This window comes from Magnolia sinica, chromosome 3, assembly GCF_029962835.1.
Source record: "Magnolia sinica isolate HGM2019 chromosome 3, MsV1, whole genome shotgun sequence".
In the NCBI taxonomy this organism is placed as follows: domain Eukaryota; kingdom Viridiplantae; phylum Streptophyta; class Magnoliopsida; order Magnoliales; family Magnoliaceae; genus Magnolia; species Magnolia sinica.
The window spans coordinates 94,275,612-94,300,535 of NC_080575.1; the positions used below are offsets into that span (position 1 = coordinate 94,275,612).

Consider the following 24,924-nt stretch of genomic DNA (forward strand, 5'->3'; position numbering starts at 1 on the left):
CAATCACAAGAGAAAGTTGCTAATCACATGATGCTCCTTTGACTAAAAGCTAGTGGCCCAATAATAATGTTTGTGTAAAATCACCCTGTCCATAAGTGGATCACTGCTGCATTACTACATTTTGATTCAGCCCCAGCTAACTCTTTCATAATCGATGAAAATGCATGTGAGGACATAACTCTTTCATAATCGATAAAAATGCATGTGAGGACATAAGCCCAAAAATGAAATAGTACCAAAACTTAAGTGGACTAAAAAGATATGAAACGGTGGAGATTGAACGTCCACCGTTTCAACATTTATGGGCCACGATAAGTTTTGAATCACGCTAATATTTTTGTTCAGTTCATGGCAGTGGGAACGGTTTGGAATGCATGTAAACATCACGATGGACCCCGAGAAGGTTTCAACGGTAGGCATTTCCCTCCCCTCGTTTTCCTCCCGTGTGGCCCACTTAATTCTGGATCTGCCTCATTCATCGACACCCGTCCACTAAAATAAAATAGAAAAACTTATAGATGGGAACGGATTGGCTACTCCCCCTGCCACCGGACAATGGCTGATAGTCGGTGCTTTGTGGGCCCCACCATGATGTATGTGTTTCATCTATGCTGTCTATCTATTTTTCATTTTAGGATATGAGACCTAAAAAGAGGTATATCCCAATCTCAGGTGTACCACATTACAGGAAACATTGTTGAATGAACATCGACCATTAAAAACTTTTAAAAGTTTTGGATCAAGCTGATCTTTGTTTTTTACCCTTCATCTAGGTATGTATGACCTAATTAACAAATTAGATGTCAAATAAACAGTACAGTCCCCTTTAGGAGGGTTTTAATGGTGGATTTCAATTACTATTGTTTTCCTGTGGTGTGGTCCACCTGAGATTTATATCCCTCTCATTTTTTGGACCAAGCCCTAAAATGATCTTTAAAAATGGATTAATGGCATGGATGAAACACATACATCATGGTGGGGCCCACAGAGCACCGACCATCAACCACCAAACTAATGGCAGGGGGAGTAGCCAATCCGTTTCCCGGATAGACGGGGTGGATTTCACGCGTGCATCACGGTGGGCCTCACCTATCTTCCGACTGCCGTCGGGGGTCGCAGGCAATCCGCGTACCTCAGTCCAAGACGTTATCTTACTGAGTAAACTCAGTTGGGCCCACTGTTAATGTATGTAGTTTATCCACACCGTCCATCCATTTTTAATGATAATTTTAGGGGTTGATACAAAAATTTAAGTGAATCCAAAACTCAAGTGGACCATTAGACAGGAAACAGTGTGGAATAATGATTTGGACCGTTGAAATCTTCCTAGGGTCCAAATTAATTTTTATTTGTCATCCAACCTGTTCATAAGATCACACAAAGACATGGATGAAGAGAAACCACAAACATCAGCTTGATCCAAAACTTCCTTGGCCTCCAAAAAATTTTCAATGGTAGAGGTTCAATCAAACTGTTTCCTGTATTGTGGTCCACTTGAGATTTTAATTTGCTTCATTTTTGGGTTTTAATCTAAAATTATCTGTTAATATGGATTAACGGAGTGGATAAAAAAAATAAATAACAGTGGGCCCCACACAGTTTACTCAGTACACTAAGGGTACTGAGTTACTCAGTACGCAATTCGCTTCCCCCACAAAGGAGGAAGAAGAGGGATAATCTAAAGGAGAGAGAGAGAGAGAGAGAGAGAGAGAGGCCGAACAAGGAAGGAGAAATGGGCGGTCGAGATCGAGAGGTGTGTGAGAGCTGCGTGGAGAGCATGATCATAGAGATGGTGTCCGCCTACTCCAATCGCTTCTACTCCTCCAAGCCCGAGATCGCTGCTCGTAGAATCGAAGCCATCGGTTTCCAGGTGGGGCACCAGCTCTCCGAAAGGTATTGTAAAAACCCCAACCCTAATCCAATTCCTTCAAATCATTTCCATTTTTATTATTTATTTTTTGTTCATTCAATTTCTTGCTGTAATTATTCGATCCAACGGAAATCTTGCAATTGTAACACTGCCTGCACTGTCGATAACATCGGTTGGATCTTTTCGCTGAAATAGAAGACGCATTTTACATACTAAGAACATTGAAATCGAGATTCGATTGCGGATGAATAGATTCATCGTGGACTGTCGACTTATTTTCGAAATCGGCATGGAAAAAATGGACATTTGGGATTTGAGTTTGTATGGTAAAGGCCCCGTGTTTGTCGATCTAAACCATTTGTCAGATTGGCTCCAAAGTGGATAGACACTGTCCTAGAAACCCTCAACCTTCAATTCGAGGCCCGTGAATAGATGGTCAAAAGAAATGCAGCAATGGTCGACATTCAGAAGAGAAAGATAAAAAGATTGAATGGCTAGGATCTCCCAATCGGTGAGAAATTTTGGATGTTCTCCATCCATGGCGAGAGCCACTAGATCAGCATTCGAGCACTGAAGCATTTGCTCCATGAGTACAGCCTCAAGACCATAAGGGTACTAATATCCTTTGGGTCAAGGATCATATAATTCCTCGAATTGTAATGTAAAGATCAGAAGTGCTTTGCTTCACCTTGTAGGCCACAGCATAAATGCGTAAATAGCTTCCTCCTTTTAAAGGGTTTGGATGCATGTAAAATCCTTAGTTGTAAAGGGTTTACAAGTGGGTGTTTGGATGGGAAAATTATTCTGTAAAGTGCTTACAAGTTGTAAACACTTTATAGGTAAACTACTTACACCTTAAAAGATATTGTACATGGCAGAACACGATGGTTGATGCACATGCTTGCGGTATGGGATCCATCGTGATGTGCATAGTACTTCCCAATCCATCCATCCATCATGTGTTGATCATCAGATGGGCCACACAACAGGGAACAATTGAGATGGGATGCCCACTATTAAAAACCTTTCAAGTTGTGTGTGGGGCCCATTTGTGATGGGTACAGGACATCCAATCCACACAACATGTGTCACTTGATGCTCACCTAGAGCCTCCACCCTTTTTACATTATTTGAAGATTTTGGTGCGATTTTCCGTCCCAAGCTTTATGTGGTGTGCATTTTTTGAAAGATGATGCATTTTATTAGGGCCAAAGGCCAGGAAACAAAAAACACCAAAAAAACAAAGGAGAAAAAGGAAGGCACAAACAAATACAAGAGCAACGCATAGACCACCCAAACCCAAACAACAAATTGCCCTTCAGGGCACCCAATCCCTGATATACATCACAACCCAATTGAAAAGTCCAAAACTACAACTGCTCTTATTGCAGAAGCAATGTGAATTTCTTTCATCGCAGATGGCCCACAAAATAGCTAACAGAGCCACTCTCCATTTCCCTTTGCCTAAACACACCCCTCCACCAACATGCCACAAACAGAAAAAAGGTCCTTAATTGAACTAGGCATAATCGAGGAAACCTTTGACCAAATGAGAATGCGAGACCAAATATCCAAGGAGAAGGGGCAGTGAATAAATAAACGATCTACTAGCTCTACATCTTTCATACACAGAAAACAAATGTTAGGCAAAACCATTGCTCTTTTGTGGAGATTATTGACTGTGAGTATTCTGTTTCTCCTAGCCAACCAAGCAAATGTAACAATTTTGGGGGGAGCTCCATAAGACGAGACCAGACCACTGGTGCTTGCAATCACCTAAGACATGATTGAATACAAAGACCACACTAAGAAGGCTCCCGATTTACCAAACCACCAGGAAAAAAAAAAGAGTCTTTAACTCTAGGAAGAAAATGAATCCCTTACAATCGAGATAACAAACACACCATGTCATCACCCTAAGAATCCGATAAATTTCAGTGGCGCAGAGGAAGCCGGACGCCCCAAAAGCCGGGCCTGAGAAGCAATTGTCAATTGAAATGCCCTCCACAGGAAGGAAAAGCCGAATAGAATGAAGAATCTCCACACCAAATGTCCTTAACGATGAACTTTATACTAGCAGACACCTTGGAGGCAACTTGAACGACGACCCAATAAAGGAACGATTCCTTAATCCACCAAGCCATAGAAGAAGTGATATGTTTGGTTGCAACAATAGATTTCCATAGGTTAGATTCCTCTGTCCAAATCACAAAACCCATTTGCCTAGGAGGGCATAGTTGACGATCCCCGCCCCCGCGCCCCCCCCCCCGACCAAGGGAAACAAACCTCATTCCAACTTAACAAATGGAACTTCCTAGAATCGGCACCTCCTTGCAATAGGAAATCCCTACAGAGCTTATCAATTCTCAGAAGAATTGATTTAAGACAGCAAAAAAGAGAGATGAAGTAGATTGGGAGATTGGAGAGCGACGCCGTAATTAAAGTAATTTTGCCCCCAAGAGATAACAATTTGCTTTTTCGGGGCAAGAGTTTCTCTCCATTCTCGTAGTAACCTTGTTCCAAAGATGAGTTACATGCTTAGCAATACAAAGAGGGAGACCAAGGTAAGAAGAAGGAAGAGAGCATACTTAGCAGCCAAACAAGCTAGCCAGCCGGGAAACCTCCTCCTTGGCAAGATGGATCCCGAGAAGCTCACTCTTAGCCCAATTAACTTTTAGCCCTGAAACAACTTCAAACTAATAGACAATCATCCTCAAATTGTCCACCATGGACTCATTAGCTTCACATAAGGGCGTTATCTACAAACTAGAGATGATTGATACATGGAGGAAAATTATCAACCTCAAAGCCATGGATGAGACCCATAGATTGAGCCCTAGATAGCATACTGCTCAAGGCTTTTGAAACCACCAAAAGTTATATATATATATATATATATATATATATATATATATATATATATATATATATATATATATATATATATATATAAAGGGAAAAGGGGATCCCCCTGCCGGAGACCCCATGAGGCTTTGAAGAAACCAAATGGAGACCGATTAAGAAGAATGGAAAATCTCATGGATGACACACGGATATGAATCCAATGTCTCTACTTGACTCCGAAACCCAACCGAGCTATCATATAATCTAAGAATACCCACTTTATACATGTAAACACGTTACAAGTTAATCGATCACATAAATTGTCTACTTGCAAACACTTTACCACTTAAAAAACCAAACAGGATAATGCGGGGGCATTTACACACTAGGCTCGACTGGGGTGGCCTATGGGATGCTGGGGCACACTCGGGGTGGGCGGCCTACGGAACTTGTGTGAATTGGGCCCCATGTGAGGCGGAACCCATGTGATTTGGGGCCCACGAGGAGGGTTTGGCCAAGGACCTAACCCATGGATTTGGAGCCTGAGCTATGAGATAAGAAGGGTTAATTTGTCATGCTCTATCAGTTTGAGCTTTTAGAACAAGTGGTTAATTGTCCTGCATCAAATTGGTATTAGAGCGGGGGGTCTCGTGTTTGAGACTCTTCAACAGGGGTGATTAATGCGGGGGCACGCTCAGGGTGGGTGGCCCGCGGAACTCATGTTATTTGGGGCCCGTGTGAGGCGGGTGGCTTGTGTGAGGCGGAATCCATGGATTTGGGGCCTACGAGGAGGGTTTGGCCAAGGACCTAACCCATGAATTTGGGGCATGGGCTATGAGATTAAGGGATTAATTCACCGTGCTCTATCAGTACGAGCTTTTAGAGCAAATGGTTAATTGTTCTACATCACAGGATAGCACACAAACAACTTAAACCTGAAACTCTTTTTAAGGTCTAAAGTATTTACAACTTAAAAACTTTATAGGCATCCAAATGACCCTTAGCATTGACATTATTTTCGGTACTTGTGACTTCTTCGTTCACTTCCTCCATGATGGTCCTCTTCATCACTTAGGGTTACAGCAGCTGCTGTAGAGTTTTTTAGAAATTGATAAATGCCATTGCACTTAACTTACTTCATGTTGAGTTTATATTGTTAACTTGAGTGTGGTCTCTGTTGAGCTTCCATAACAACTTACAGGAACTTTAAAAAAAAAAAAAGAAAAAAAGAAATTCAATAATGGGATATGGGAAGTACTATTGTTTTTTCAACATAAAGTTGAAATCCAGGGCCAGCAGGTGCTCCTTTGGAATCCGGGGCCAGTTGGTTCAGGCACTGCGGTCTGCAATGGCAATGGCTCGACAATCCTTGAGTTCTCTGGGTGATGGGGCCCCTTGGTACTGCAGACTCTAATTTTGCTGAGGCTGCTGCCTTTCATCAAGCAATCAGGCTGGTTTCGTAGTTGAAAATTCTTCTGGTTAGCTTAGAGGGTGACTCTAGCAATTGCTATATCCTGGGTAAAGAGTGGAAAGTATCCATGGAGGTGGCAGATTCGATGGGGATTTGTGACAGGAGCCATATCTCGTTTTCGAAGGTCCCAAGAGATGCGAACAGTCTTACCGATCCTTTAGCTAAAGAGGGTGACCTCATCTGTCAGTGGTTGACGGTAGGCAGTAGCTGGGCTAAGTTGAATGTTCACTGAGTTATAATTTGCTGTTTTTTGGGCCTTTTTGTAGCCTCGTTCCATGAGGTCTGATGGGCTGTTTAGGCATCTGTGTGGCCAGTGGGCTTTCTTGTTGCTTTTTGTTTGTTTTGGTTTCCATTATTAAAAAGAAAGAGAGTCAGCTTTGTTTAGGTTTTTGCTTAGAAGGCTGTCTGATATGCTAGGTGATCCTTTTGCGGAAGATAGGAAGGCCTGGAAATGGTCACCAAACAGTTCTTTCTTGGCAAAATCAGTGCTCTCTAGGCTCTTGGATAGGCCAGTGCATCCACTCAGAGTGCAATTGTGTGAAAATCTCTAGCGTCTCAAGGGATAAAGCTTTTGCTTGAACTGCTTTAGCTAACAAGATTCTCCCAATGGATAACCTTAAGAAGTAGAGCTCCATGCTTCCAAATAGATGCATTATGTAAGAAGTGGAGCTTCATGCTTCCAAATAGATGCATTTTGTATAAATCAGAGGAGACATCTTGACCACCTGTTTATATTCATCGTGTTGTTGTAGCTAAAGAAGTTTGGGCTTATTTCCTAGCAAGATTTGAGATAAATTGGGTTTTCAATGGTTCTATTAGCAAGGTGCTTCTTGAGTGGTTTGTCTGACCATTCAAAGGCCACAAGAAAACCGTTTGGGTCCTTCGTGTTTTTTGGGATATTGTGGGGGATTAGGAGAGAAGAATAGCAAGATTTTATTTTATTTTATTATTTTATTATTATTATTATTATTTGTAACAAAATCACTGCTATTGTAGCTTTAAATAGTAAAATCTTATGAATGATTATCGATTGGGCTCTTGTGAGTTGTGGCTCAACAATGTAGAGGATGGTCGTTCGATGGTTTGGTGGGAGACAGGAGAGAGGATTTTGGTAGTCCAAGATCTATTGTTGGCTGGTTCAATCTTCTTCTTCGTCTTCTTCTTCTTCTTCTTCTTCTTCTTCTTCTTTTTTACTGTTCTTCTGCCATTTGATCCATGTGCATCCTTGTTTTTGCTGAGTTGACGAGAGTGTCACTTCCTAGATTCGTATGCTTTTGGTTCTTCTTAAAGTTGTCATATGCTTTTGGTTCTTCTTAAAGTTGTCATATTGAGAGAGAGAGAGAGAGAGAGAGAGTTGTAGTAGTCAAAATATAAACTAAAAGGTTTTACTAGGTACATGAACAATGAGAGGAAATCGGTGGAAGGCACCTCCCGAAGGGCTACGTTGTTGGTCATTAAATGGGCCTCTTGTGTTTCTAAAATAAAAAGGTTGTAATCTTGATTTCCTTAGTTGTAATCGGGTCACATTCTTGCGCCCCTTTCTTGTTATAGTTTTGTTTGCTTCTTAAATATAATTTTCGTTATCTTTCACAAAAAAATTAAAAAATAAAAAATGAAAGGGTTTTGCGAACGTCCCCCTAAACCTTTTGAATGACATGTGGGATGCCCAATCATTGACTGGGACGGTTCATTCAATAGTACCAATGGGAGCAAACCATGGTGCAAAAATCATGCTGATAAGATGATCTTAACCCGTTGAATGGAGCCAATTTGTTGCAAGCATCCATTGTTTATGATCCATGGTCTCCGGCTCGTTTGTTGAGCTGGTAGAGGCGTAGTGTGTGTGAGTTACCAGGGTTAAAAAGAGGTTGGAATCATCAAACCAAAGTGCTACTTGGGAATCATAAACAATTCAGAGTGGGGTCTATCTGCTAGATGTTTCAAGATGAGCTGGTTTGTTTCTCTGCTAAATCTTGGCTGTCTGTTTCCATGCTATTGATCGTACCCTTAGGATCATCCGATCGGTGTGATTTTTATGCTATGGCTTGCTCCTAGTTGTATGAATGAATGAATGGTTCATATTGATGATGGGTTACCCCATGTGCCATCTAAAAGCTTCAAGGACGTTGCTAACGTCCCATGAAGGTAGGAACGTTACCAAAACTCAAACTAAAAATAAATAAGGACTGCAGAAAATAGAGAAGCAACACTTAACAATATAGGGCTTACTATAGCAGAAAATAGATTGCTAGATGAAGGAGTAACCTTTTACTCAAGCTAGATGTCCCCTTCCAATCACAGGTCTAGTCACATTCATAGAATTAACTTGTAGTAGTCAAAATATAAACTAAAAATACATAACGATTGCTATGATTTGATTAACTTGCTCAACAAATAAACTAAAAATAGAATACTACTAACTAGGACAGCAGTGAGGACTCTTTTTAATTTTAATTTTTTTAAAGACAATGAAATTTATTAAAGTCCAAAGGCCAAGAGACAACAAAAGAGGAGAAAAACAGAAAAGAACAAAGAAAACAGAAAACAAGGAACAAGTAACAAAACCTCAAAAACCTAAAAAAGAAAACTATGCAACCAAGCCCAGCCTTAAAGGAAGGTGAGAGCTACCTCAGGGACCCCGATCCCTAATACACAAAGCAACCTGACTAAAAACCCCAGAGGCAGAGCTGTTAATATTGCAGAAGCACCATCCATTTCTTTCCAACCAGATGCACCAGAGAACGGCTAACAAAGCTATCTTCCATCTTTTTTTTAGGCAAGGGCAGCAACACCCCCTCCCCGCCCCCCCCACATCAACAGATAGGGCTTGCTAGTACTGTTGAACTTGCTCAACAAGCAAATTGAGGATAGATGACTAGGACAGTGAGGGCTGATTAACTTATATTGCAAGGTACTGGTGACTCGTCATTGTATCACTCCCTTTTGAGTCTCCTTGTGGAATGGTCTTGATTGGAACTATGTGGACAGAATATCCTTTGATTTTATGTTTTCATTGTTTTTTTTTTTTTTTAAATTCATCTTATTTATCAATTTATTTGTTTAAGTGTCCTCATGTAGCTTCCATGTTGCAGCCTTTAGATGTTTTAACACATGGCACCCATGCCATGTGTCCAGGTAGCTCTGATTGTTGTGCTAGACTAAGCATGCCCGCCACAACTCATCAACCATACATATTGGATACATGATCCCAATCATGGGCCGGGTTGCAGATGGAACATAGATCAAAAATCAAACCAATTGGACAATCTTAACCATCTAATTTTGCCTCTTGAATTTGGACAAGCTAACATTTTAGTTTCAACCAGCCATTTAATGTCACAAATTCAATGGTTAGGATTGTTTGGTGGATGTAAGTTTAGTAATCCCAATCCACAATGGTCCCCATGAGTTTGGTTTTTCTGGATTGATATGCATGTCTGCAGCATATATGGTGCATGAGTCACCATAATTAAAAAAATGGCGGTAAACACAATTCAAAAGCCTTTTCTTTTTCTTCTTCTTCTTCTTCTTCTTCTTCTTTTTCTTTTTCTTTTTTTTTTTTTTTTTTTTGTTGCATTATGGTTGTGTCTTTTTAGTGGGCAGGAGTAGCTGTACTTAATTGCCTTTTCACTACCTTGGTATCGATTGAAAGCATGGTTAGGATGACATGCCATGAAGGAAGAATGAAGATTATGACACATGCGTCCTACCGTCCCTTATAAACATCCATAGTAGCAAATACTTTTATCAGTCTCCTTGTGATTCCTCTCATGATGATAATTAAAGTTCTTTCAAGAAGATTCGCAGATTACTGTGAAATTTTTATATTGGACACTGTTTCCTTTTGATTCTTGCTAGGTATACGATGGAGCGGCCTCGATTTAGTGATCATCTAGAGGCAATCAAGTTCATCTGCAAGGATTTCTGGTCAGAACTTTTCAAGAAACAAATTGACAACCTGAAAACCAACCATAGGGTAAATCTACCAAAAGAAACGAAATGGCTACTCAAGGAATCCTGCACTTCCCACGTGCTAATGTATGCTAGATGTGGGGTGTTCATGAGGTGGGCCCACTGTGTTTGTTGTGGCCCAAATCGGGTTTTTCTGAAACAGGTGGGCTGCACAGGTATGACAAAATGAGCGGGGCTTGTAATCAGCATACATGTGGGGCCCACCTGATGACCCGACCAGGCTCTGGCCTATTTTTTGCACCATGTCACATAGATGGTGGGATATGCCTCATAAACGATCAATATCTTGTATGCATGCCACCACATTCACACGTGTGGAAGAGTAGGATATGAAGAAGTCCTACCATTAATAGTCAGCAGCCACTGTGGGGCACCTCAGGGGAAATTAAATGTCTTCTGAGGTATGTAACAATAGTTGTTCATGTTATCCTGCAGGGTACTTTCGTTTTGCAAGATAATCGGTTCCGATGGCTCACCCGTGTGTCGATCGAACCATCCCCAGCAAACACAGATTTATCTCAGGATGACTCGTCTCCACCACCCGATGATAGTAAGGTAGCACAAGCAACAAGCATGCATCTCTACTTCCCATGTGGGATCATAAGGGGAGCACTTACAAATCTGGGAATCCCGTGTGCAGTATCTGCTGATATGTCCAACCTTCCAGCATGTGAGTTGTGCAGGAATTCATTTGCTCAGCCAGCTTTAATAAAAGCCTCTTTACAGTGGAGTAATACAGTCCTGAGCCTCAGCGTGGTGTAGCTTGATGGGCCACAGGATTCCTCTAATGCAGGATCCGTTTTTTCAGTGATGCAGGCAGTTCATATGATGTGGATGGGGAATGCCTGCAAGGGGAGGATCCTAACTGTTGGATAAGTTGCTTAGAAATAGAATAAATAAATAAATAAATAAAAATGAAGCATGGGTCCATGTTCAATGGAAAATATGCCAAAGTTTCAAAGGCCGGGATTTTCCAAATTGGCAGATTTTGTCAGGCATCCCCCATACACATTGGTAAGATCAGATCAATGGGCTAGATAATTGACCCGTGGGCACCAATCCAGACCCAGACTATCCAACCTAAGAGTGAATTGATTCTTAGCTAGCAGATCAACAACGAACTTTTTGATAGCAAGAGTCATGGGCAAGGATGAAGGTCCACCGATTTTCCTCGAGATGATGGTGAATGGCATAGGATTGGTGCAGCTTTGGGGCTAGTCTATCATAAGAACTTCCCGTTGATTGGACAGTTCAGCCCTAGTTCCTCAACTCCTGGCCTTGGCTGGCCCTGACCCTAATCAGGCTGAAATGACCCCGGCCCTACATAATTGGGCTGGACCATCACCGGCCCAGTAAGGATAATTGTTAAATGATCAAAATTTTGACGTCCAATCTAAGATTTATTTATTTTTTCTTTATTTTTTCCTTTTGGGTATCCTCAATTTATCAAGTTCTTATCATATAAACAGTTTGGGTCATTGAAACATGACCCTAGATCTAATGAGTGTCTCTAAACTACACATGTACACAAATAACAAGCATCTTTAGACCGTCTATTTTTTCTCTATAACAGTGGCCTACTAGATATTGTCCAGGGCTAGACCTGGCTACTTTTCAAGCCTGGGGGCAGCCATCATGCCAAGTTTAGGAGCCCTGGCCTATTGCCACCCTTTTGCACCAGTCATCAAGTTTCAGTGTAATTATCCATATGATCGTATTAAAAGCTCAGGCCTGTTTGGATAATGCCTTTAAACTAAGTGATTCCACCATGCATGAAATAGCTCTCAACTCTTTTGTGCAAAATGAAGAGGGAGTTTTTCTGCCAACCTGTACATTTGCCAATGTTTCGAACATTTTTTGGGATCCAAACAGCCTTTAGGCGCATGGTCTCATGACTATACCCTCACCAAAAGGTCAGACCATCCATTCTTTAGGTGGATCAGAATAGTGATGTAAATCTCAACCATTGTTCAACTTCCCCGACAGCAATCAACAGAGTTGTTGCCATTTTCGGTTAGAAATGAATTAGAATGAATTTTGGGTGTCATCCAAATGAGTCCTTAGGTTAACCTGCTGACACCTTTTTTTTTCAAATTGATTTACAGGTTCGTTTGTGATCCGTATAAAGGCTTGAAGTATGTTCATGTCAAAAGAAAAACAAACAAGAATGCCTATGCCTGTACCTTCCTTTCTTTTTCTTTTTTGTAATAAATATTTTATTTAGGAACTGAAGAACTCCAATTTACTCATTTGCTGCGGGCTTTGTGATTCCGCATGTGGTTAGTCATTTGTGATGTGCCTATGAATTTCAGTTTGCCAATGCTTCATTCTCTTGGATGTATCTATTCCAACACATTGCAAATTCGATTTGTTGGATGTGTTATTTATTCCTTTCAGGTACTTCCAAGTGCTCAATAGCTAGGGCTGGTGGGTGCTTTTCCATCCAAAGCATTTCAGCTTTTACGAATGTTATGGGGCAGAAAACCCTAGAATAAACCAAATAACACATTGTTCTGGTTTTCGACCATTCTGCCGTGGCTCGCCATACCTCTGGGTACATCCTAATGGGTTTGCAAAGCCACTTGAAATCTCCTAACAGTCTTCAAGTGCATAAAGAATCAGATTGCATTCTCAACTTCCAACTCATGGGAGCTCACGCATGTGTTTTCAGTTTTCAGTTCCCTGGGAACCTGGGCAAACGAGCTAATTTTGGAGGAGGTTTGTTGTGCTGAGATGACAAGCAGTTTTAGTGCGCCACTGATTAAAATCCATTTAAAATGGACGATGCTAGTCCAATTGGTGGTCTTCAAATTGACTGTAACCAAAGATATCCAATGATTGGATTATGAAAAGTAACGGCTAGGATTGGACTATAGAACTCAGAGGCTACCAGGTGGAAGATTCTGATCTTCATGACCCCGGCCACAAGTGGCAGGTGATTCTATTATGTTAAGATCACAGTGGCAAATCTTGCTCTTGGAAATTTCTCACCTAGAAATCTCTTGGGAGATTGTCAAAATTCCAAGGGTTTTCTTGGGATATTATTGGGAAATCTCACCAAGAAAAAATATATATACTGTACATTATTAAATAAAATTTAAGATATATATTATAATAAACTCTTAACGTCTTTACGAACTTTCGAGTTAATATCATGATAAAACCTGCATAGATTTTAAAAATAGTGGTAACATTGATTTTCAAATTCAAGGCAACATTTGTCAAAGTGGTTATGATAGCACAGCCAGGTGATGAAGAATCCCAAAATATTTTCACTCCACACGGGACATGTAGCCCATCCATCATGGATGGACAATGATCTGGTGGACCTCCTGTGTATCCCTACCTTACTGTCATTATCTTTTACTCTGTTCGCATGACACAACTGGTTTTATCTTTTAACTCAACCCTGTCCGCAAAAACCCAACGTTGGACTTGCAATCCATTAGTTAGAATTCATGGGAAAGATTGGCTGATTTGTGGGTGGCAAAGGACCAGCTCCCAGTCAGCCGAACCTTGCCTGTTTATCATTGGACCCCAAAATTCGGGCTAGGATACAATCCGTTTATTGTAAAATCCTGGAAACTCAGGAGTGTGCCCAACCTGTATATTAATTAAGCCCAAATTTCAGGCCCTGCCATTGTCCATGACATCCATAAATAAGGAAACTTTCATTAATAAAATGAACAGGAAGAACTCTTGGGAATGGTCAGTGTGAGTGTGTTCAACATAGTAGTTTGGACTGATCAAGGAAACGGCACCTCTCCACACACACACACACCTCACCATTTTTTATACTTTCATAGCATTTAGGTGTGCCACCAAATTGTGTTTTAAAACACTCACCAATTGCCCTAGATATAGTGGAATAGCGGAAAAGGATTCATGTAGCTAACACCCAATTAGTTGGGATAAGGCCTAGATGATGATGCAGACAAGGATGAGGGAGGGGGGTTTCCAATTGCCACATCTAAGGAAAAATATGGAATAAGGAAACTGCAGAATAGAATTCTTAAATAACCTGTTTGTTTTTAGCATGCATGATTTCAATAGAAATGTGAAATGGTTAATGGTAAAAAAGTGAGAGTTGTCCCCAAAAAACATGGAAAATTCATATCTTGGGTTTTGGATAGGTGAAGGAAATGGCGCTTTTCTGGGAGGCAAAAAGTTGAAAGGAAAACTGATTTCCCCAGTCATTAGTCTTTCACAAATGAAATGATCACATAAAAGGATATCAATTTCCTTTTCCACAGTTGAATCCTATTTTCCGTGAGTCCAAACAGCCCCCTAACACGCGTGGTCGGAGCCTGCAGAAAACCTTAGACTACGTTAAGTGGGCTAGATTACATCACTTCTTTTTCCACCCCAAAACTTCCTGAGGTAAGAACTTTTTAGTTTTTATTGCAACCATGAGTTGGTGCTTGCACATCATGCAGGCCTCAGAAACCACGTATCAATGCCTAAGCCAATGCTGATTAATCAGTCTCTCTTCTTTTTGTTGAAACTTTATGTAACGTACAACAAGGTCCATGCATGGTTTGTTTGATTCAGAAAAAAGTGTGTACATACAAGTCTTACCCAGATCACTTTGGTCCACAAGTTCAAAAGAAGAAGAAGAAGAAGAAGAAGAAGAGGAGGAGGAGGAGAAGAAAAGAAAAGAAAGGGAAAAAAAAAAGCAGCTTTGGTTTAATAAACAGAGGTGATTGGGCATTTGCTATGAGCCTTGGAACATTTCCATTGTTACCTCCGTGACTTAGCTGTGATCTGCAGCATTCAGCATTTTGCCAGCATTGGCACTATTACGCATCGCACGTCGCAGTTCTGCCAAGAAGTCAATCTGCCAGTGAAAATACAAGTCAGAGATAATGCATGGCGGCCTCGAGTCAAGTTAAAAATAGATGAAACAAAGGTGGGGTATCGGTAAAAAGATAACCCATTAAGAATGGAACCCTTCCATTGTCACCTGTGGAGGAAGTTTCGAGTGCCCCCATGCTGACCCACTTGCTCCCGAGTACATAACTGGTCTTTCTGATACAAATAAATAAATAAATTCACAAAAGGAAAAAAAAAAATACAATCCATAGGGTTTAGGCAGCAAAGCGTCTGGCCTACTGCCAAATCATGGTTAATGGTTCCAAGTTCACAGAATTCATTCTCTGATTGGGACAGATATGATCCAACGGTTAGCATTTCCCTGCCTTTTCCAGCCTCCAGTTGTGGTTGAGATAAGAACAGGAAGGTTCCATCCATTTATCTCAACAACATTTTGGCACTAGGGGAACCACCAAGACCCGCCCACAACCAGTCGCACCATAACACTATGCTTATGTAAAAGAGGTATTACAAAGTGCTCGGGCCAAAAGTTAGAACTATACATTTAGCTTTCAAGTTTGGTACAAATGAGGCACATGATCAGCAAGTTGAAATGCTGATATTAGTATGTACCCAACTGTGGTGGCCCATACATCAAATCTCCCAATTAGAGTCCTAACGCTTCAATAGGTGCCCTGCAAATAGATGGTTAATAAAGCATAAATAGTAATGGTTCATATCGAACCAAAAATCAGCCAAATTTTCTACAGTTATGATGTTGTATCAAAGGGTGTCATTGAACCATGGGCCCCCTTGGCCCCACTTGTACAAACTGAATATTCAAACAATACCCTACCAACTTCGGCTTCGAGCATTGTATAAAACCTCAATGCAAAATGGGAACTTCATTTTCTAGAAAATTTGCCTTGTCAGACGTTGGAGACACTTGTCAGGAATTCTTTGACAGTCAACATTCCCTGAAAAGAAACAAGACCTATGGAATGGTGCTTGCTTAATAATTCCAGACTTCGATCCTTGATGCCATGACTTTGGCTCAACGCCTATCTAAAGAAAAGTGGGATTGAAAACTGTATAGCGTATACACTGTCCTCCTCCTTCTACACTCTTGGAGTTGGAAATGCACTCAAAACATGATAGGCTCAAACTGAAACTTAGACAGAAGGCAGAGCCCCACCCAAAGTGCCTTTAGCTCCAGCGTCAAAACAATACAGACACCAACAGGACATGAGAAATAGGCCAAATTTCTTCTCTAGCAATAGCAACCAACAAAACCTGAAGGTCCCATATTGCTGGAAGAGTACCTGGCAACAGTTAGCTTCCACAAGCTTGAATGATATGTTCAAGCAGAGAGTTGACCTCTCTAGTCATGGAAGCAGTGCTGAGAAAAATTCCCTTCTGACTGGTCAAGATACCCTTGGCAAGCATTCCTTTAAATCTCCCTTCTTTTGAAAAGATTATTATTATTATTTTTGAAAGGAAACTTGCATTAAAGCCGGAAAAAAAAAAACAAAAAGAAACAGAAAAGAGGGGAACTGCTGAGAAGGCAGGCCCTTGAGATGAAAGGAAAGAAAGATCTACATTGGTCCCAACCCTTTGGGCCACCCATTCGGGCAATGAAGCATTTAACAAAAGAGGAAACTAAGTGGGGTGGCTTCGCCTCATTCTGAAAACACCTCTTGTTTCTTTCAATCCAAAGCGCCCACCACACCGCCAAAATACCTGTTCGCCAAATCCTGGATTTGATTTTGCCTATTCGAACCCTCTGCCATGCTTTCAGAAGCATGTCCACATCTTTGGGAAAACACCAACTGATCTTGAAACAGGAAAGGATGGCAGACCAAACTGAATACGTGAAGGAGCAATGGATCAGCAGGTGGTTAACCGACTCTTCGGAGGACATGCAGCATAAGCAAATGTTCAGAAGAATCATCCCTTTTTTTCTAAGGTTATCCAGGGTAAGGATTCTGTTGTTCCCAGCCAGCCACCCAAAGACTCGAAACTTTGGGGGAACATCGTTTTTCCAGAGAAAGTGGGAATGATGAGATAGACTTGTACCATTCCTGGCCGAAAGGATAAAAAAAAAAGATTTCACCGTGAAAACAGAGGACTTATCGGCTTTCCAAATGATAATGTCATTGCGGGCCTGATTAGGAGAAATGTTTTGGATGAACTGCAGCAGATCCACATACTGATCGACTTCCCAATCCTTGAGGTTCTTTCTGCAAGGAATATTCCAAACAATCTTATCATCTACTCGGGCGTAATTATCGGCTATGAAAATATTTTTTTTGCTTGCCAGCTGGAAAATGGAAGGGTATTTTTCCTTCAACGGAATGCTCGTCTCCTATCCAAGAGTCTTCCCAGAAACGGATACAGTCTCCCTTTCCCACTTCGAACCCAGTCATCCGGATGACATCATCTTTCAACTTGTTGATTCCTTTCCAAACCGCAGAAGCCCTGTAAAGGGAAGAATCTTTCATCCACCATCCTCCTTTCGAGCTGCAATATTTTCCTTTAATGATAATATTCTATAGGCTATCCTTTTCATAACCAAGTCTCCGTATCCATTTACCTAAAAGGGCCCGGTTCATCAATCTGAGGTCTTTAATACCAGCTCCACCGTCTTTGAAATGTTTACAGACTTTCCCCCATTCCATTAGGCTGAATTTCTTGTCTTCCTTGCCGCTCCAGAGGAAGTTGCGTCTGAGAGTGTCGATGGACTTTAGGACCACAGCAGGACAACGAAAAAGAGGAAATAAGTGGGGAGATTGGACAAGGCTGCTTTAATGAGCGTGAGTCTTCCGCCGATTGAGAGATAACGACGCTTCCACCCGGCTAGAAGATGACGGAATCTCTTAACGACTTGTTCCCATTGTTGTATCTTAGGCTTCCCAATACATAAAGGAAGGCCTACAAAGACAGTTGGGAGGGATCCTGAAACACATCCCATAAGGTCAGCTAGCTCTGCAATTTCGTGGTCAACCAAGTTGACCCCGAATAATTTGGATTTTGATAAGTTCACCTTTAGCCCTGCCACTGCTTAAAAGCATCTGATAACTGTACGTAGGTTGGCCACTAAGTCGAGTGTTGCCTCTGAGAAGATGAGGATATCATCCGCAAATTGAACATGGGATAGCGGTTCTTTCACATCTTTCATTTGAACTCCCCTAAATAAGCTTTCTGTTTGAGCTTTTTGGAGCATCGCGGATAAGGCTTCACCGATGATTAGAAAGAGGATGGGGGAGAGAGGATCTCCCTGTCTAAGACCACGGGAGCTTTTGAAAAATCCTTTCGGAGAACCATTTAAAATGAAAGAGAAGGCAGAGCTAACGCATTCCTGAATCCATTGCCTCCAACGGACTCCGAAGCCCATACGATTCATCAGATATAGAAGGAATTCCCAATCAACATGATCATACGCCTTCTCCATATCCAAATTACAGAAAATAAACTTCTTGTTTGAAAGGTGGCAGGAATGTAGGCATTCATTGGCAAGAAGAGCAGCATCAGTAATTTGACGACCTGGAATGAAGGTGCACTGATTTGAACTTATAATCGAGCTGATAACTTTCTTCAATCTGTTGGCGAGCACCTTAGCCAGAATTTTGTATCGGTCTATAATCCTTAAACTCGGAGGCTCCCAATCATTTTGGAATCAGCGCGATGAAAGTGGCCCCGATATTAGGAGACAGTCTTCCTCTCTCGAAGAATTCATTGAAGAAAGAAAGCAGATCCTGTTGGAGAAGATCCCAGAATGCTTGAAAAAAAGATAATAGGAAAACCGTCGGGACCGGGAGACTTGTCGCCAGCTAGGTCCGTAAGGGCTTTAAGAACTTCTTCCGGAGAGAAACGGGACTCCAGGAAGCTGTTGTCTTCGATGCTGATACGTTTGAAAGAGAGATTGTCCAAACTCGGTCTGATCCATCTCTCTTTTTAGAGGAGATTTTGAAAGAAGGAAACCGTTGATCTGCTGAGCATGTCTTTATCGTCAGTCCAAACACCATCTATAGTCATGCAACTGATACGGTTAACACTGGCTTGAATTGTAGCAATGTTGCGAAAATATCGCGTATTCCTATCACCTTCCTTGATCCATTTCACACGGGCTTTTTGTTTCCAAGAAATTTCCTTCTGATAAAGATTAGCTGAGAAAGCTTGAACTAGCTGAACTCTGTTTGCCAGCGTCTGGGTTGACATGAGGCTGATTTCAGCTTGCGAATCGATGTGCTGGATTTCCTTGAGAATCGAATCCAATTCCTGCTTCGAGCGAGACGACTCCTCTTTAGACCAGTGTTTAAGTTTATCTTTCAGGAACTTGAATTTACAGTGCAGTCTGTGACCTGCGAAACCCTGATATTGAGCTTCGTTCCACCAATCAGCAACCATTGACTTAAAACCTATCACATGAAGCTAGGCGATGTTAAATCGAAACGGCTTCAGGCCCCAATCTACCTCCTCAGTCGATAAGAGCAAAGGCCAGTGATCAGAAGTTACTCTGGGAAGAATCGACTGAGTGGAGGAAGGTTGGAGGTTCAACCATTCAGCGAAAATAATAAACTGGTCCAATTTACACAGAATTGAGACCATCCTCCCATTAGTCCAGGTGAAACGGGAACCTAAAAGGGGAAGATCAATAAGACAATTGTTATCGATCCAATAAGAGAAAGCGGCCATCTGGGAAGAAGAGGTATTCCCAGAAGATTTCTCAGCAGAGAACCTAATAGTGTTGAAGTCTCCGGCGAAACAGATAGGGCCGTTGAAGCCGTGGCAAACGGATGAAAGTTCTTTCCAGAACTCATCCCTCCTATTGTTATTGGTGGGGCCGTAAACAGAAGAAATGAGAAAGGATATACCCGAAACAATGTTCCTGAGAGTAACCAAAATAGAAAAAGAGCCCACCGAGCTATTTTGGAGAGTCCAGTACGCAGTACGCCAAGCTATAACAATGCCTCCTGAACTTCCCGACGCTTCCTTGAGGACCCAGGAGACATCAGTAGCTTTCCAAATAGAACTCATAAGGCAGTCGTCTATCGCTTTCACTTTAGTTTCCTGAAGACAAATAATCTGGGGGTTGCTTCTACTGCAGATGGATTTGATGAGTCTCCTTTTTTATTTGGACCCCAACCCCTCGAACATTCCAGGAAATTATCTTCATGGGCGACCTTCCCTTCCCCGCGATCCCTCAGACTCTGCTCTGTTTAAATTTACCGGGATGATTTCTGATCTGATGGAGCTCTGGTTCTGATCTTTTTTCCTTCTACCCCGTGGGGTTCTTTTATGAGAATATCTGTTAGGGTCCAACGACCGACCCCTATTCTCCACACACTGGAAGAGGGCAAGGTAATCCTCAGGGCAGTCGCCAAACGAGAGGCCCAACAGTCTTCCAATGTGGCCCATGGCATCTCGGATCCATCTCTTTCTTTGCATCTTCTTACTCAGGATGGTCCTTTGATCTTCCTGTAACACACCTGCTTCTGTGAAGAGAAGACGCGACTGAAGAGGTTTGGCGATAATGACGTCTGAACTTGTATGCTCCTGGAATAGGGAAAGAAGGTTGAGATCAGGGTCGTCAATAGGGAGAGAGAAGGGGGCAGAAGTGGAGGTTACTAGGGAGGAAGGGGATAGCGAGGAACAAGACAGATCTGCTTCGGATTCCGGAAGGAATGGATGAGAATCAAAGGGGATAAGTTGCAGTTGAGAACTGGTCTCGTCCGAAGCGGAGAGCCCAAGGTCGCAGTCCACCCCCTTAGAAACAAAAGATGACGAAGGCGGGATGAACAGAAGAGGAGAAGGAAATGCGAGATGAGGATTAAGGGAGATAGGTGTCCAGTTGAGATCAAGGGAGAGGTCGTTTCTAACCGAGGCAGGACAGGTGGAGGAAGGGGGGAGATGGGAAGGAGGCTCGGAAACGAGGCTAAGGTTATGAGGAGGGATGGTCTCCGGATGAGCGCCACGTGGGCTAAAAATGACCACCTTAGAAGGACGATGGTCAGGATCTGCATTAGCTGGCGACGACGAAATGACAGTATTGGTGTGGGAGGAGGGATTTATCGTTGCGCCACGTAGAGTGGGCGAGTCAGAAGAATTGGCAGGGGCAGCGGCTCGAGGCTGAAAGTCGCGGGAGCACCTGCCACGTGGAGAGAGAGGAGGGCGAATTGCAGGCGATGAATTAAATGTTACACCTACCCCTGGGAAAATACCCGGTGGTCCGCGGGAGCACGGAGATCGGCTTACTACATCTTCTCTATCTCGAGCTGGAGAAAGATCCGGCGGGTGAGATGAAGCCCGATACCACCAGATATCCCCCCATCACGGAAGGGGACAGTTATGCCCTTCTCTCTGAACAGGAAGCTCGAAAGATCTGTTGTCGGCTTGAATGGAGATTGAAGGAGGGAGGGGCAGACCTTTCTTTTTGCTAATTCGGAGGCGAATCATCCCCATTTCCACACCCGGCTAGTCTTCAGGTTGATTTCAAGTAGGGAGCCCAAACACGAGGCAACGTCACGAAAGAAACGATCGTTCCAAAGTTCTAGAGGGACCCCTCAGACAAGAATCCACATATCTTCGAAACCGAAAGCAGAAAATTCATTCCTGGGGATAACTCTCCTAACCCGATCGTCCCTATGGATGACTCCTGCCATCAGCAGAGGATCAAGATTAACGCCCGGATCGCCTTTCACCCACACCTCATTGTAACCGATAGGCCTTAGACTAAAAGATCTGGCACGGATGTTGGTGCAGTCATCAATCCAATTGTTGAGTTGCTCAATGGTGACGTTTCCTGGATGAGGATGACAACCGTATCCTTCAACGATTCCTTGGCTTTCAGGAAATCGTCGGAGTTGATTCGAATGACGTGAGGGGGATCGGGAGGAACGTTGGAAGGGGACAATAAGATCGACAGTTGCGGATCTGGAGGAGCAGACTGGAGTTGATGGGATGAGAGCTGCGCGGAAGGCAGGTGATTATGTGAAGGGAAATTAAGGAGCGCATCCCTAAAGGTAAGGGGAAGGTTACCTGATGAGGGAAAGCTGTGATTTCCTGCTCTAGGGTTGAGGGTGGGCCTGAAAGACTTTCTTTCCAGACCGAATTCAGCACGTTGCACTAGCAATTTCTCCCCTCCGAAACTCTGCTCGTGCAGCATCTCCACCGATCGAGACAGCTCCAACTCGGAACTCATTTTGATGAGGGCAAATCCCCGGAAAACGCCTATTTTCTTGTTTCTGGGCATTATTACATCCATGACCGCTCCCGCCCTCCCAAAAACCCTCTCGAGGTTTAAAGCATACCAACCAAGGGGGTAGCCATTAACGAAGAGGGTAGGAAAGGAATCATATTTGTTGCTCCTCAAGGGTTTAGCTCGTGATCTACCACCCACCTTAATCCCGCCGTTCACATTCTTTCTTGGAATACTGTCCCTATCCAACTAAGAATGATGTTGTTTCCTAGTTTCCTCCGACAGAAGAGTTGACCTGCGAAGTCCTTCCTCACTGTCATCCTCACCTCCCTCAAGACAAGCATCGCTGCCGATCGCAGTGGTGGCCATCCCTGTCATCGTGGCCCTTTTCTCCTGTTATTCTAATTCTCTTTCCTTCGTTTCTCCTTTTTGAGTTCTTCGTTCTCTAGACCGTCCAAAGGTTTGAGGTCTTCACCAGCTGGGTTATTTGGCTAGATGAACTCATTTTTAGGCATCTACCAAACCAGTAGGTTATTTGAAAAGATTATTGATATTATGAGAGTCACAAAGAAGCTACGGAGGCGCCAGTAGAGCGTGATCCTCCTGTCACTCACTCCAGCATTAGCTAAACTACAGGCCACAACTTTAAAACTTTCTGGGATTAAATTACAAATAGTGCCCAAAGATCCAATAAGAGATCAAATTTGATATAAGAGCTTAATCTCCATGATGTTAACTTTACGCCGGAAACCCACTGGAAGACTTGACTAGAGTTCCCTCCGAGCACCAGATTTCTAGTATGCAATGATGTGTAACACTTCTCCAATTGCAAGGAGCAACCCCTTAGATAAATTCCTAGCATGACAGGGCTCACAACTAATAAGAGAGGTTCTAATGGTTGCAAACACCTCTAGAAACATCCTCTCCTTACTATAAAAAATCCACTCGTTACTTTCCTTCCCGAGGCCCTAGAGGATTGCATAAAAAAGAGGCCTCCAAACCATGTTGAATTTAGGCCCAAAAGGAACCCCATCATATCCTTGGAAAAAGCTAACCATGAACACTTGACTCTCCCACACCGCCAAAAAGTAAATCATCGTGATAATCTAAGCCTTATCCCATCTCTCAAAAAAAAAAAATCTAAGCCTTATCCTAATTAATAATGCCAAAAAGTATTTATGGAAAAAAAAAAAAAAAAACTCACACCAAATGGAACTTGTCTCACTACAATCGGCATGAAGATAATTGACAAACTCCTCCAAAGACTTGCACTAAAGCACATATTAGGAAGCTGGTGAAGAGACGTTGGAGATGGTTGAGGGTGAGGATTTTATCAGCCACAACTGTCTAAAAGGAAGTTATTGCTCTAGGCAGTGTCGATTATCCCCAGGGTGGGTTAATCTGACGAAAGTGAGGGCTGAATAAGAGAATTTCAAAGAGAAAGCACAGTTTTGAGATCTGTGTTCTTCCATCCTCCATTTTTCTAGCAATAAGGATATCCTTCTTGACTCCCCCATTTGCTCTTTCTATCAAATTTCTTTGAAAAATAATATTACAAACACTATTTTCCTGCTGAAAATTCATAATCGCTCTTACACCCCTTTTAACAATAACTTTGTAGAGCTTGGAAAAGATGCCTTTAACACCCCTTCTCCTAGCCAAATGTCCTCCCAAAATTTCACCTCACTTCATTCTCCAACACTACAGCGAATCTTCTCAAAAGTTTCGCCAGCTTCCTTAGTAGTGTCTCCTGACTTGCATATATTCTTCAACGCCATTGATCCTAGCATTCTTCCACCACCTCCACCCAAATTCCATCCTCCATCACTCTCTCCATATTTAAGGGCATTATTGTCCTCAAAAGCACATTTGTTTATTGACAGAATCTCCACCGCCATTTTGAAAGCAAAGCCAATTCCTATCCTCTATTTTTCAGATACCTGAATCCCTTTTCCTTTTGTCTTTGATAATAAATAAAATAAATAGAAGGCTAGAATACCAAGCACATAACCTCATGATCTTTAGCTCACTAAGAAGCTCTATTTAGTAGAAAACATGAATGGCCAAATTATTTTGTGCAACCAAGTAGAGCTTCAAGCATTTATTACATAATGGTACTATGGTGCTGGCGGTTGTAATGTTACAACTTACAAACTGATAATGAGCCCCACAAGCAACGAAAAATGTCATGCATACAAAACAAATTAAAGGTAGTACCAGTCCACACAAGTGGTCATCAAAAGAAAGAGAATACAAAAATGTAAAGTGAATCATAAAATCATATGCCGAAAATCTGAATAATGGTCTGACTCACCAGATAAATCTATTAGCGGATCATTATGCAAGCGCATAGCAGCTGCCCAACCTGCATTCAGAGAAAAAGAAATGAATCTGTATGTAAATTATAAATAACAAGTATATACACTTATACTGGTCCTCAATTGGAATGAGTGGGGTAACTATTCTTACCAGAGCTTTCAATCGTATGATCAGATGTATGTGCATCGCGGCCACTGTTGTTGCTGCTGTTAAATTTAATTCTTATTATTGTTGTAATTACCATTATTAGAGAGAGAGAGAGAGAGAGAGAGAGAGAGAGAGAGAGAGAGAGAAGAAGGTTTTGTGGGTATATGTGTGTGAGTGAGATTCTAGCAGCGGCGACCTATTCTGCGGCTTCCTGAAAACCTGTGGGGGCCTGATTCTTATTGAAGGAGCTGATGCACAAGGAGCTGGTGTGTGTTGCGCACTTTTAAAAAG

At 42.2% G+C, this 24,924-nt stretch overlaps 2 protein-coding genes across 3 annotated transcripts in view; one reads left to right on the top strand and one right to left on the bottom strand.

The window, feature by feature from the left end:
• The first annotated feature begins 1,650 nt into the window (after positions 1-1,650).
• Positions 1,651-12,484, top strand: LOC131240286 (uncharacterized). The gene is made up of 4 exons (XM_058238414.1): positions 1,651-1,893; positions 10,044-10,161; positions 10,593-10,827; positions 12,263-12,484. Exons 1-4 carry the CDS (start codon positions 1,733-1,735, stop codon positions 12,289-12,291), a joined length of 543 nt encoding a protein of 180 aa, XP_058094397.1. The 5' UTR covers positions 1,651-1,732; the 3' UTR covers positions 12,292-12,484.
• A 2,189-nt stretch (positions 12,485-14,673) lies between these two features.
• Positions 14,674-24,924, bottom strand: part of LOC131240287 (uncharacterized) — a 31,027-nt gene continuing 20,776 nt past the window's right edge. The window contains exons 4-7 of one of the 2 annotated variants that reach the window (XR_009168698.1): positions 24,482-24,532; positions 15,533-15,664; positions 15,121-15,185; positions 14,976-14,994 (exon numbers count right to left, since the gene is read on the bottom strand). Coding sequence is in view for 1 of the 2 variants with exons in the window: in XM_058238416.1 (XP_058094399.1) it covers positions 14,911-14,994; positions 15,121-15,185; positions 24,482-24,532 (200 nt within the window). In the remaining variant the exon portion in view is untranslated. Of the gene's footprint in view, positions 14,995-15,120; positions 15,186-15,532; positions 15,665-24,481; positions 24,533-24,924 lie in introns of both variants that reach the window. The other variant, XM_058238416.1, reaches the window with a different exon arrangement.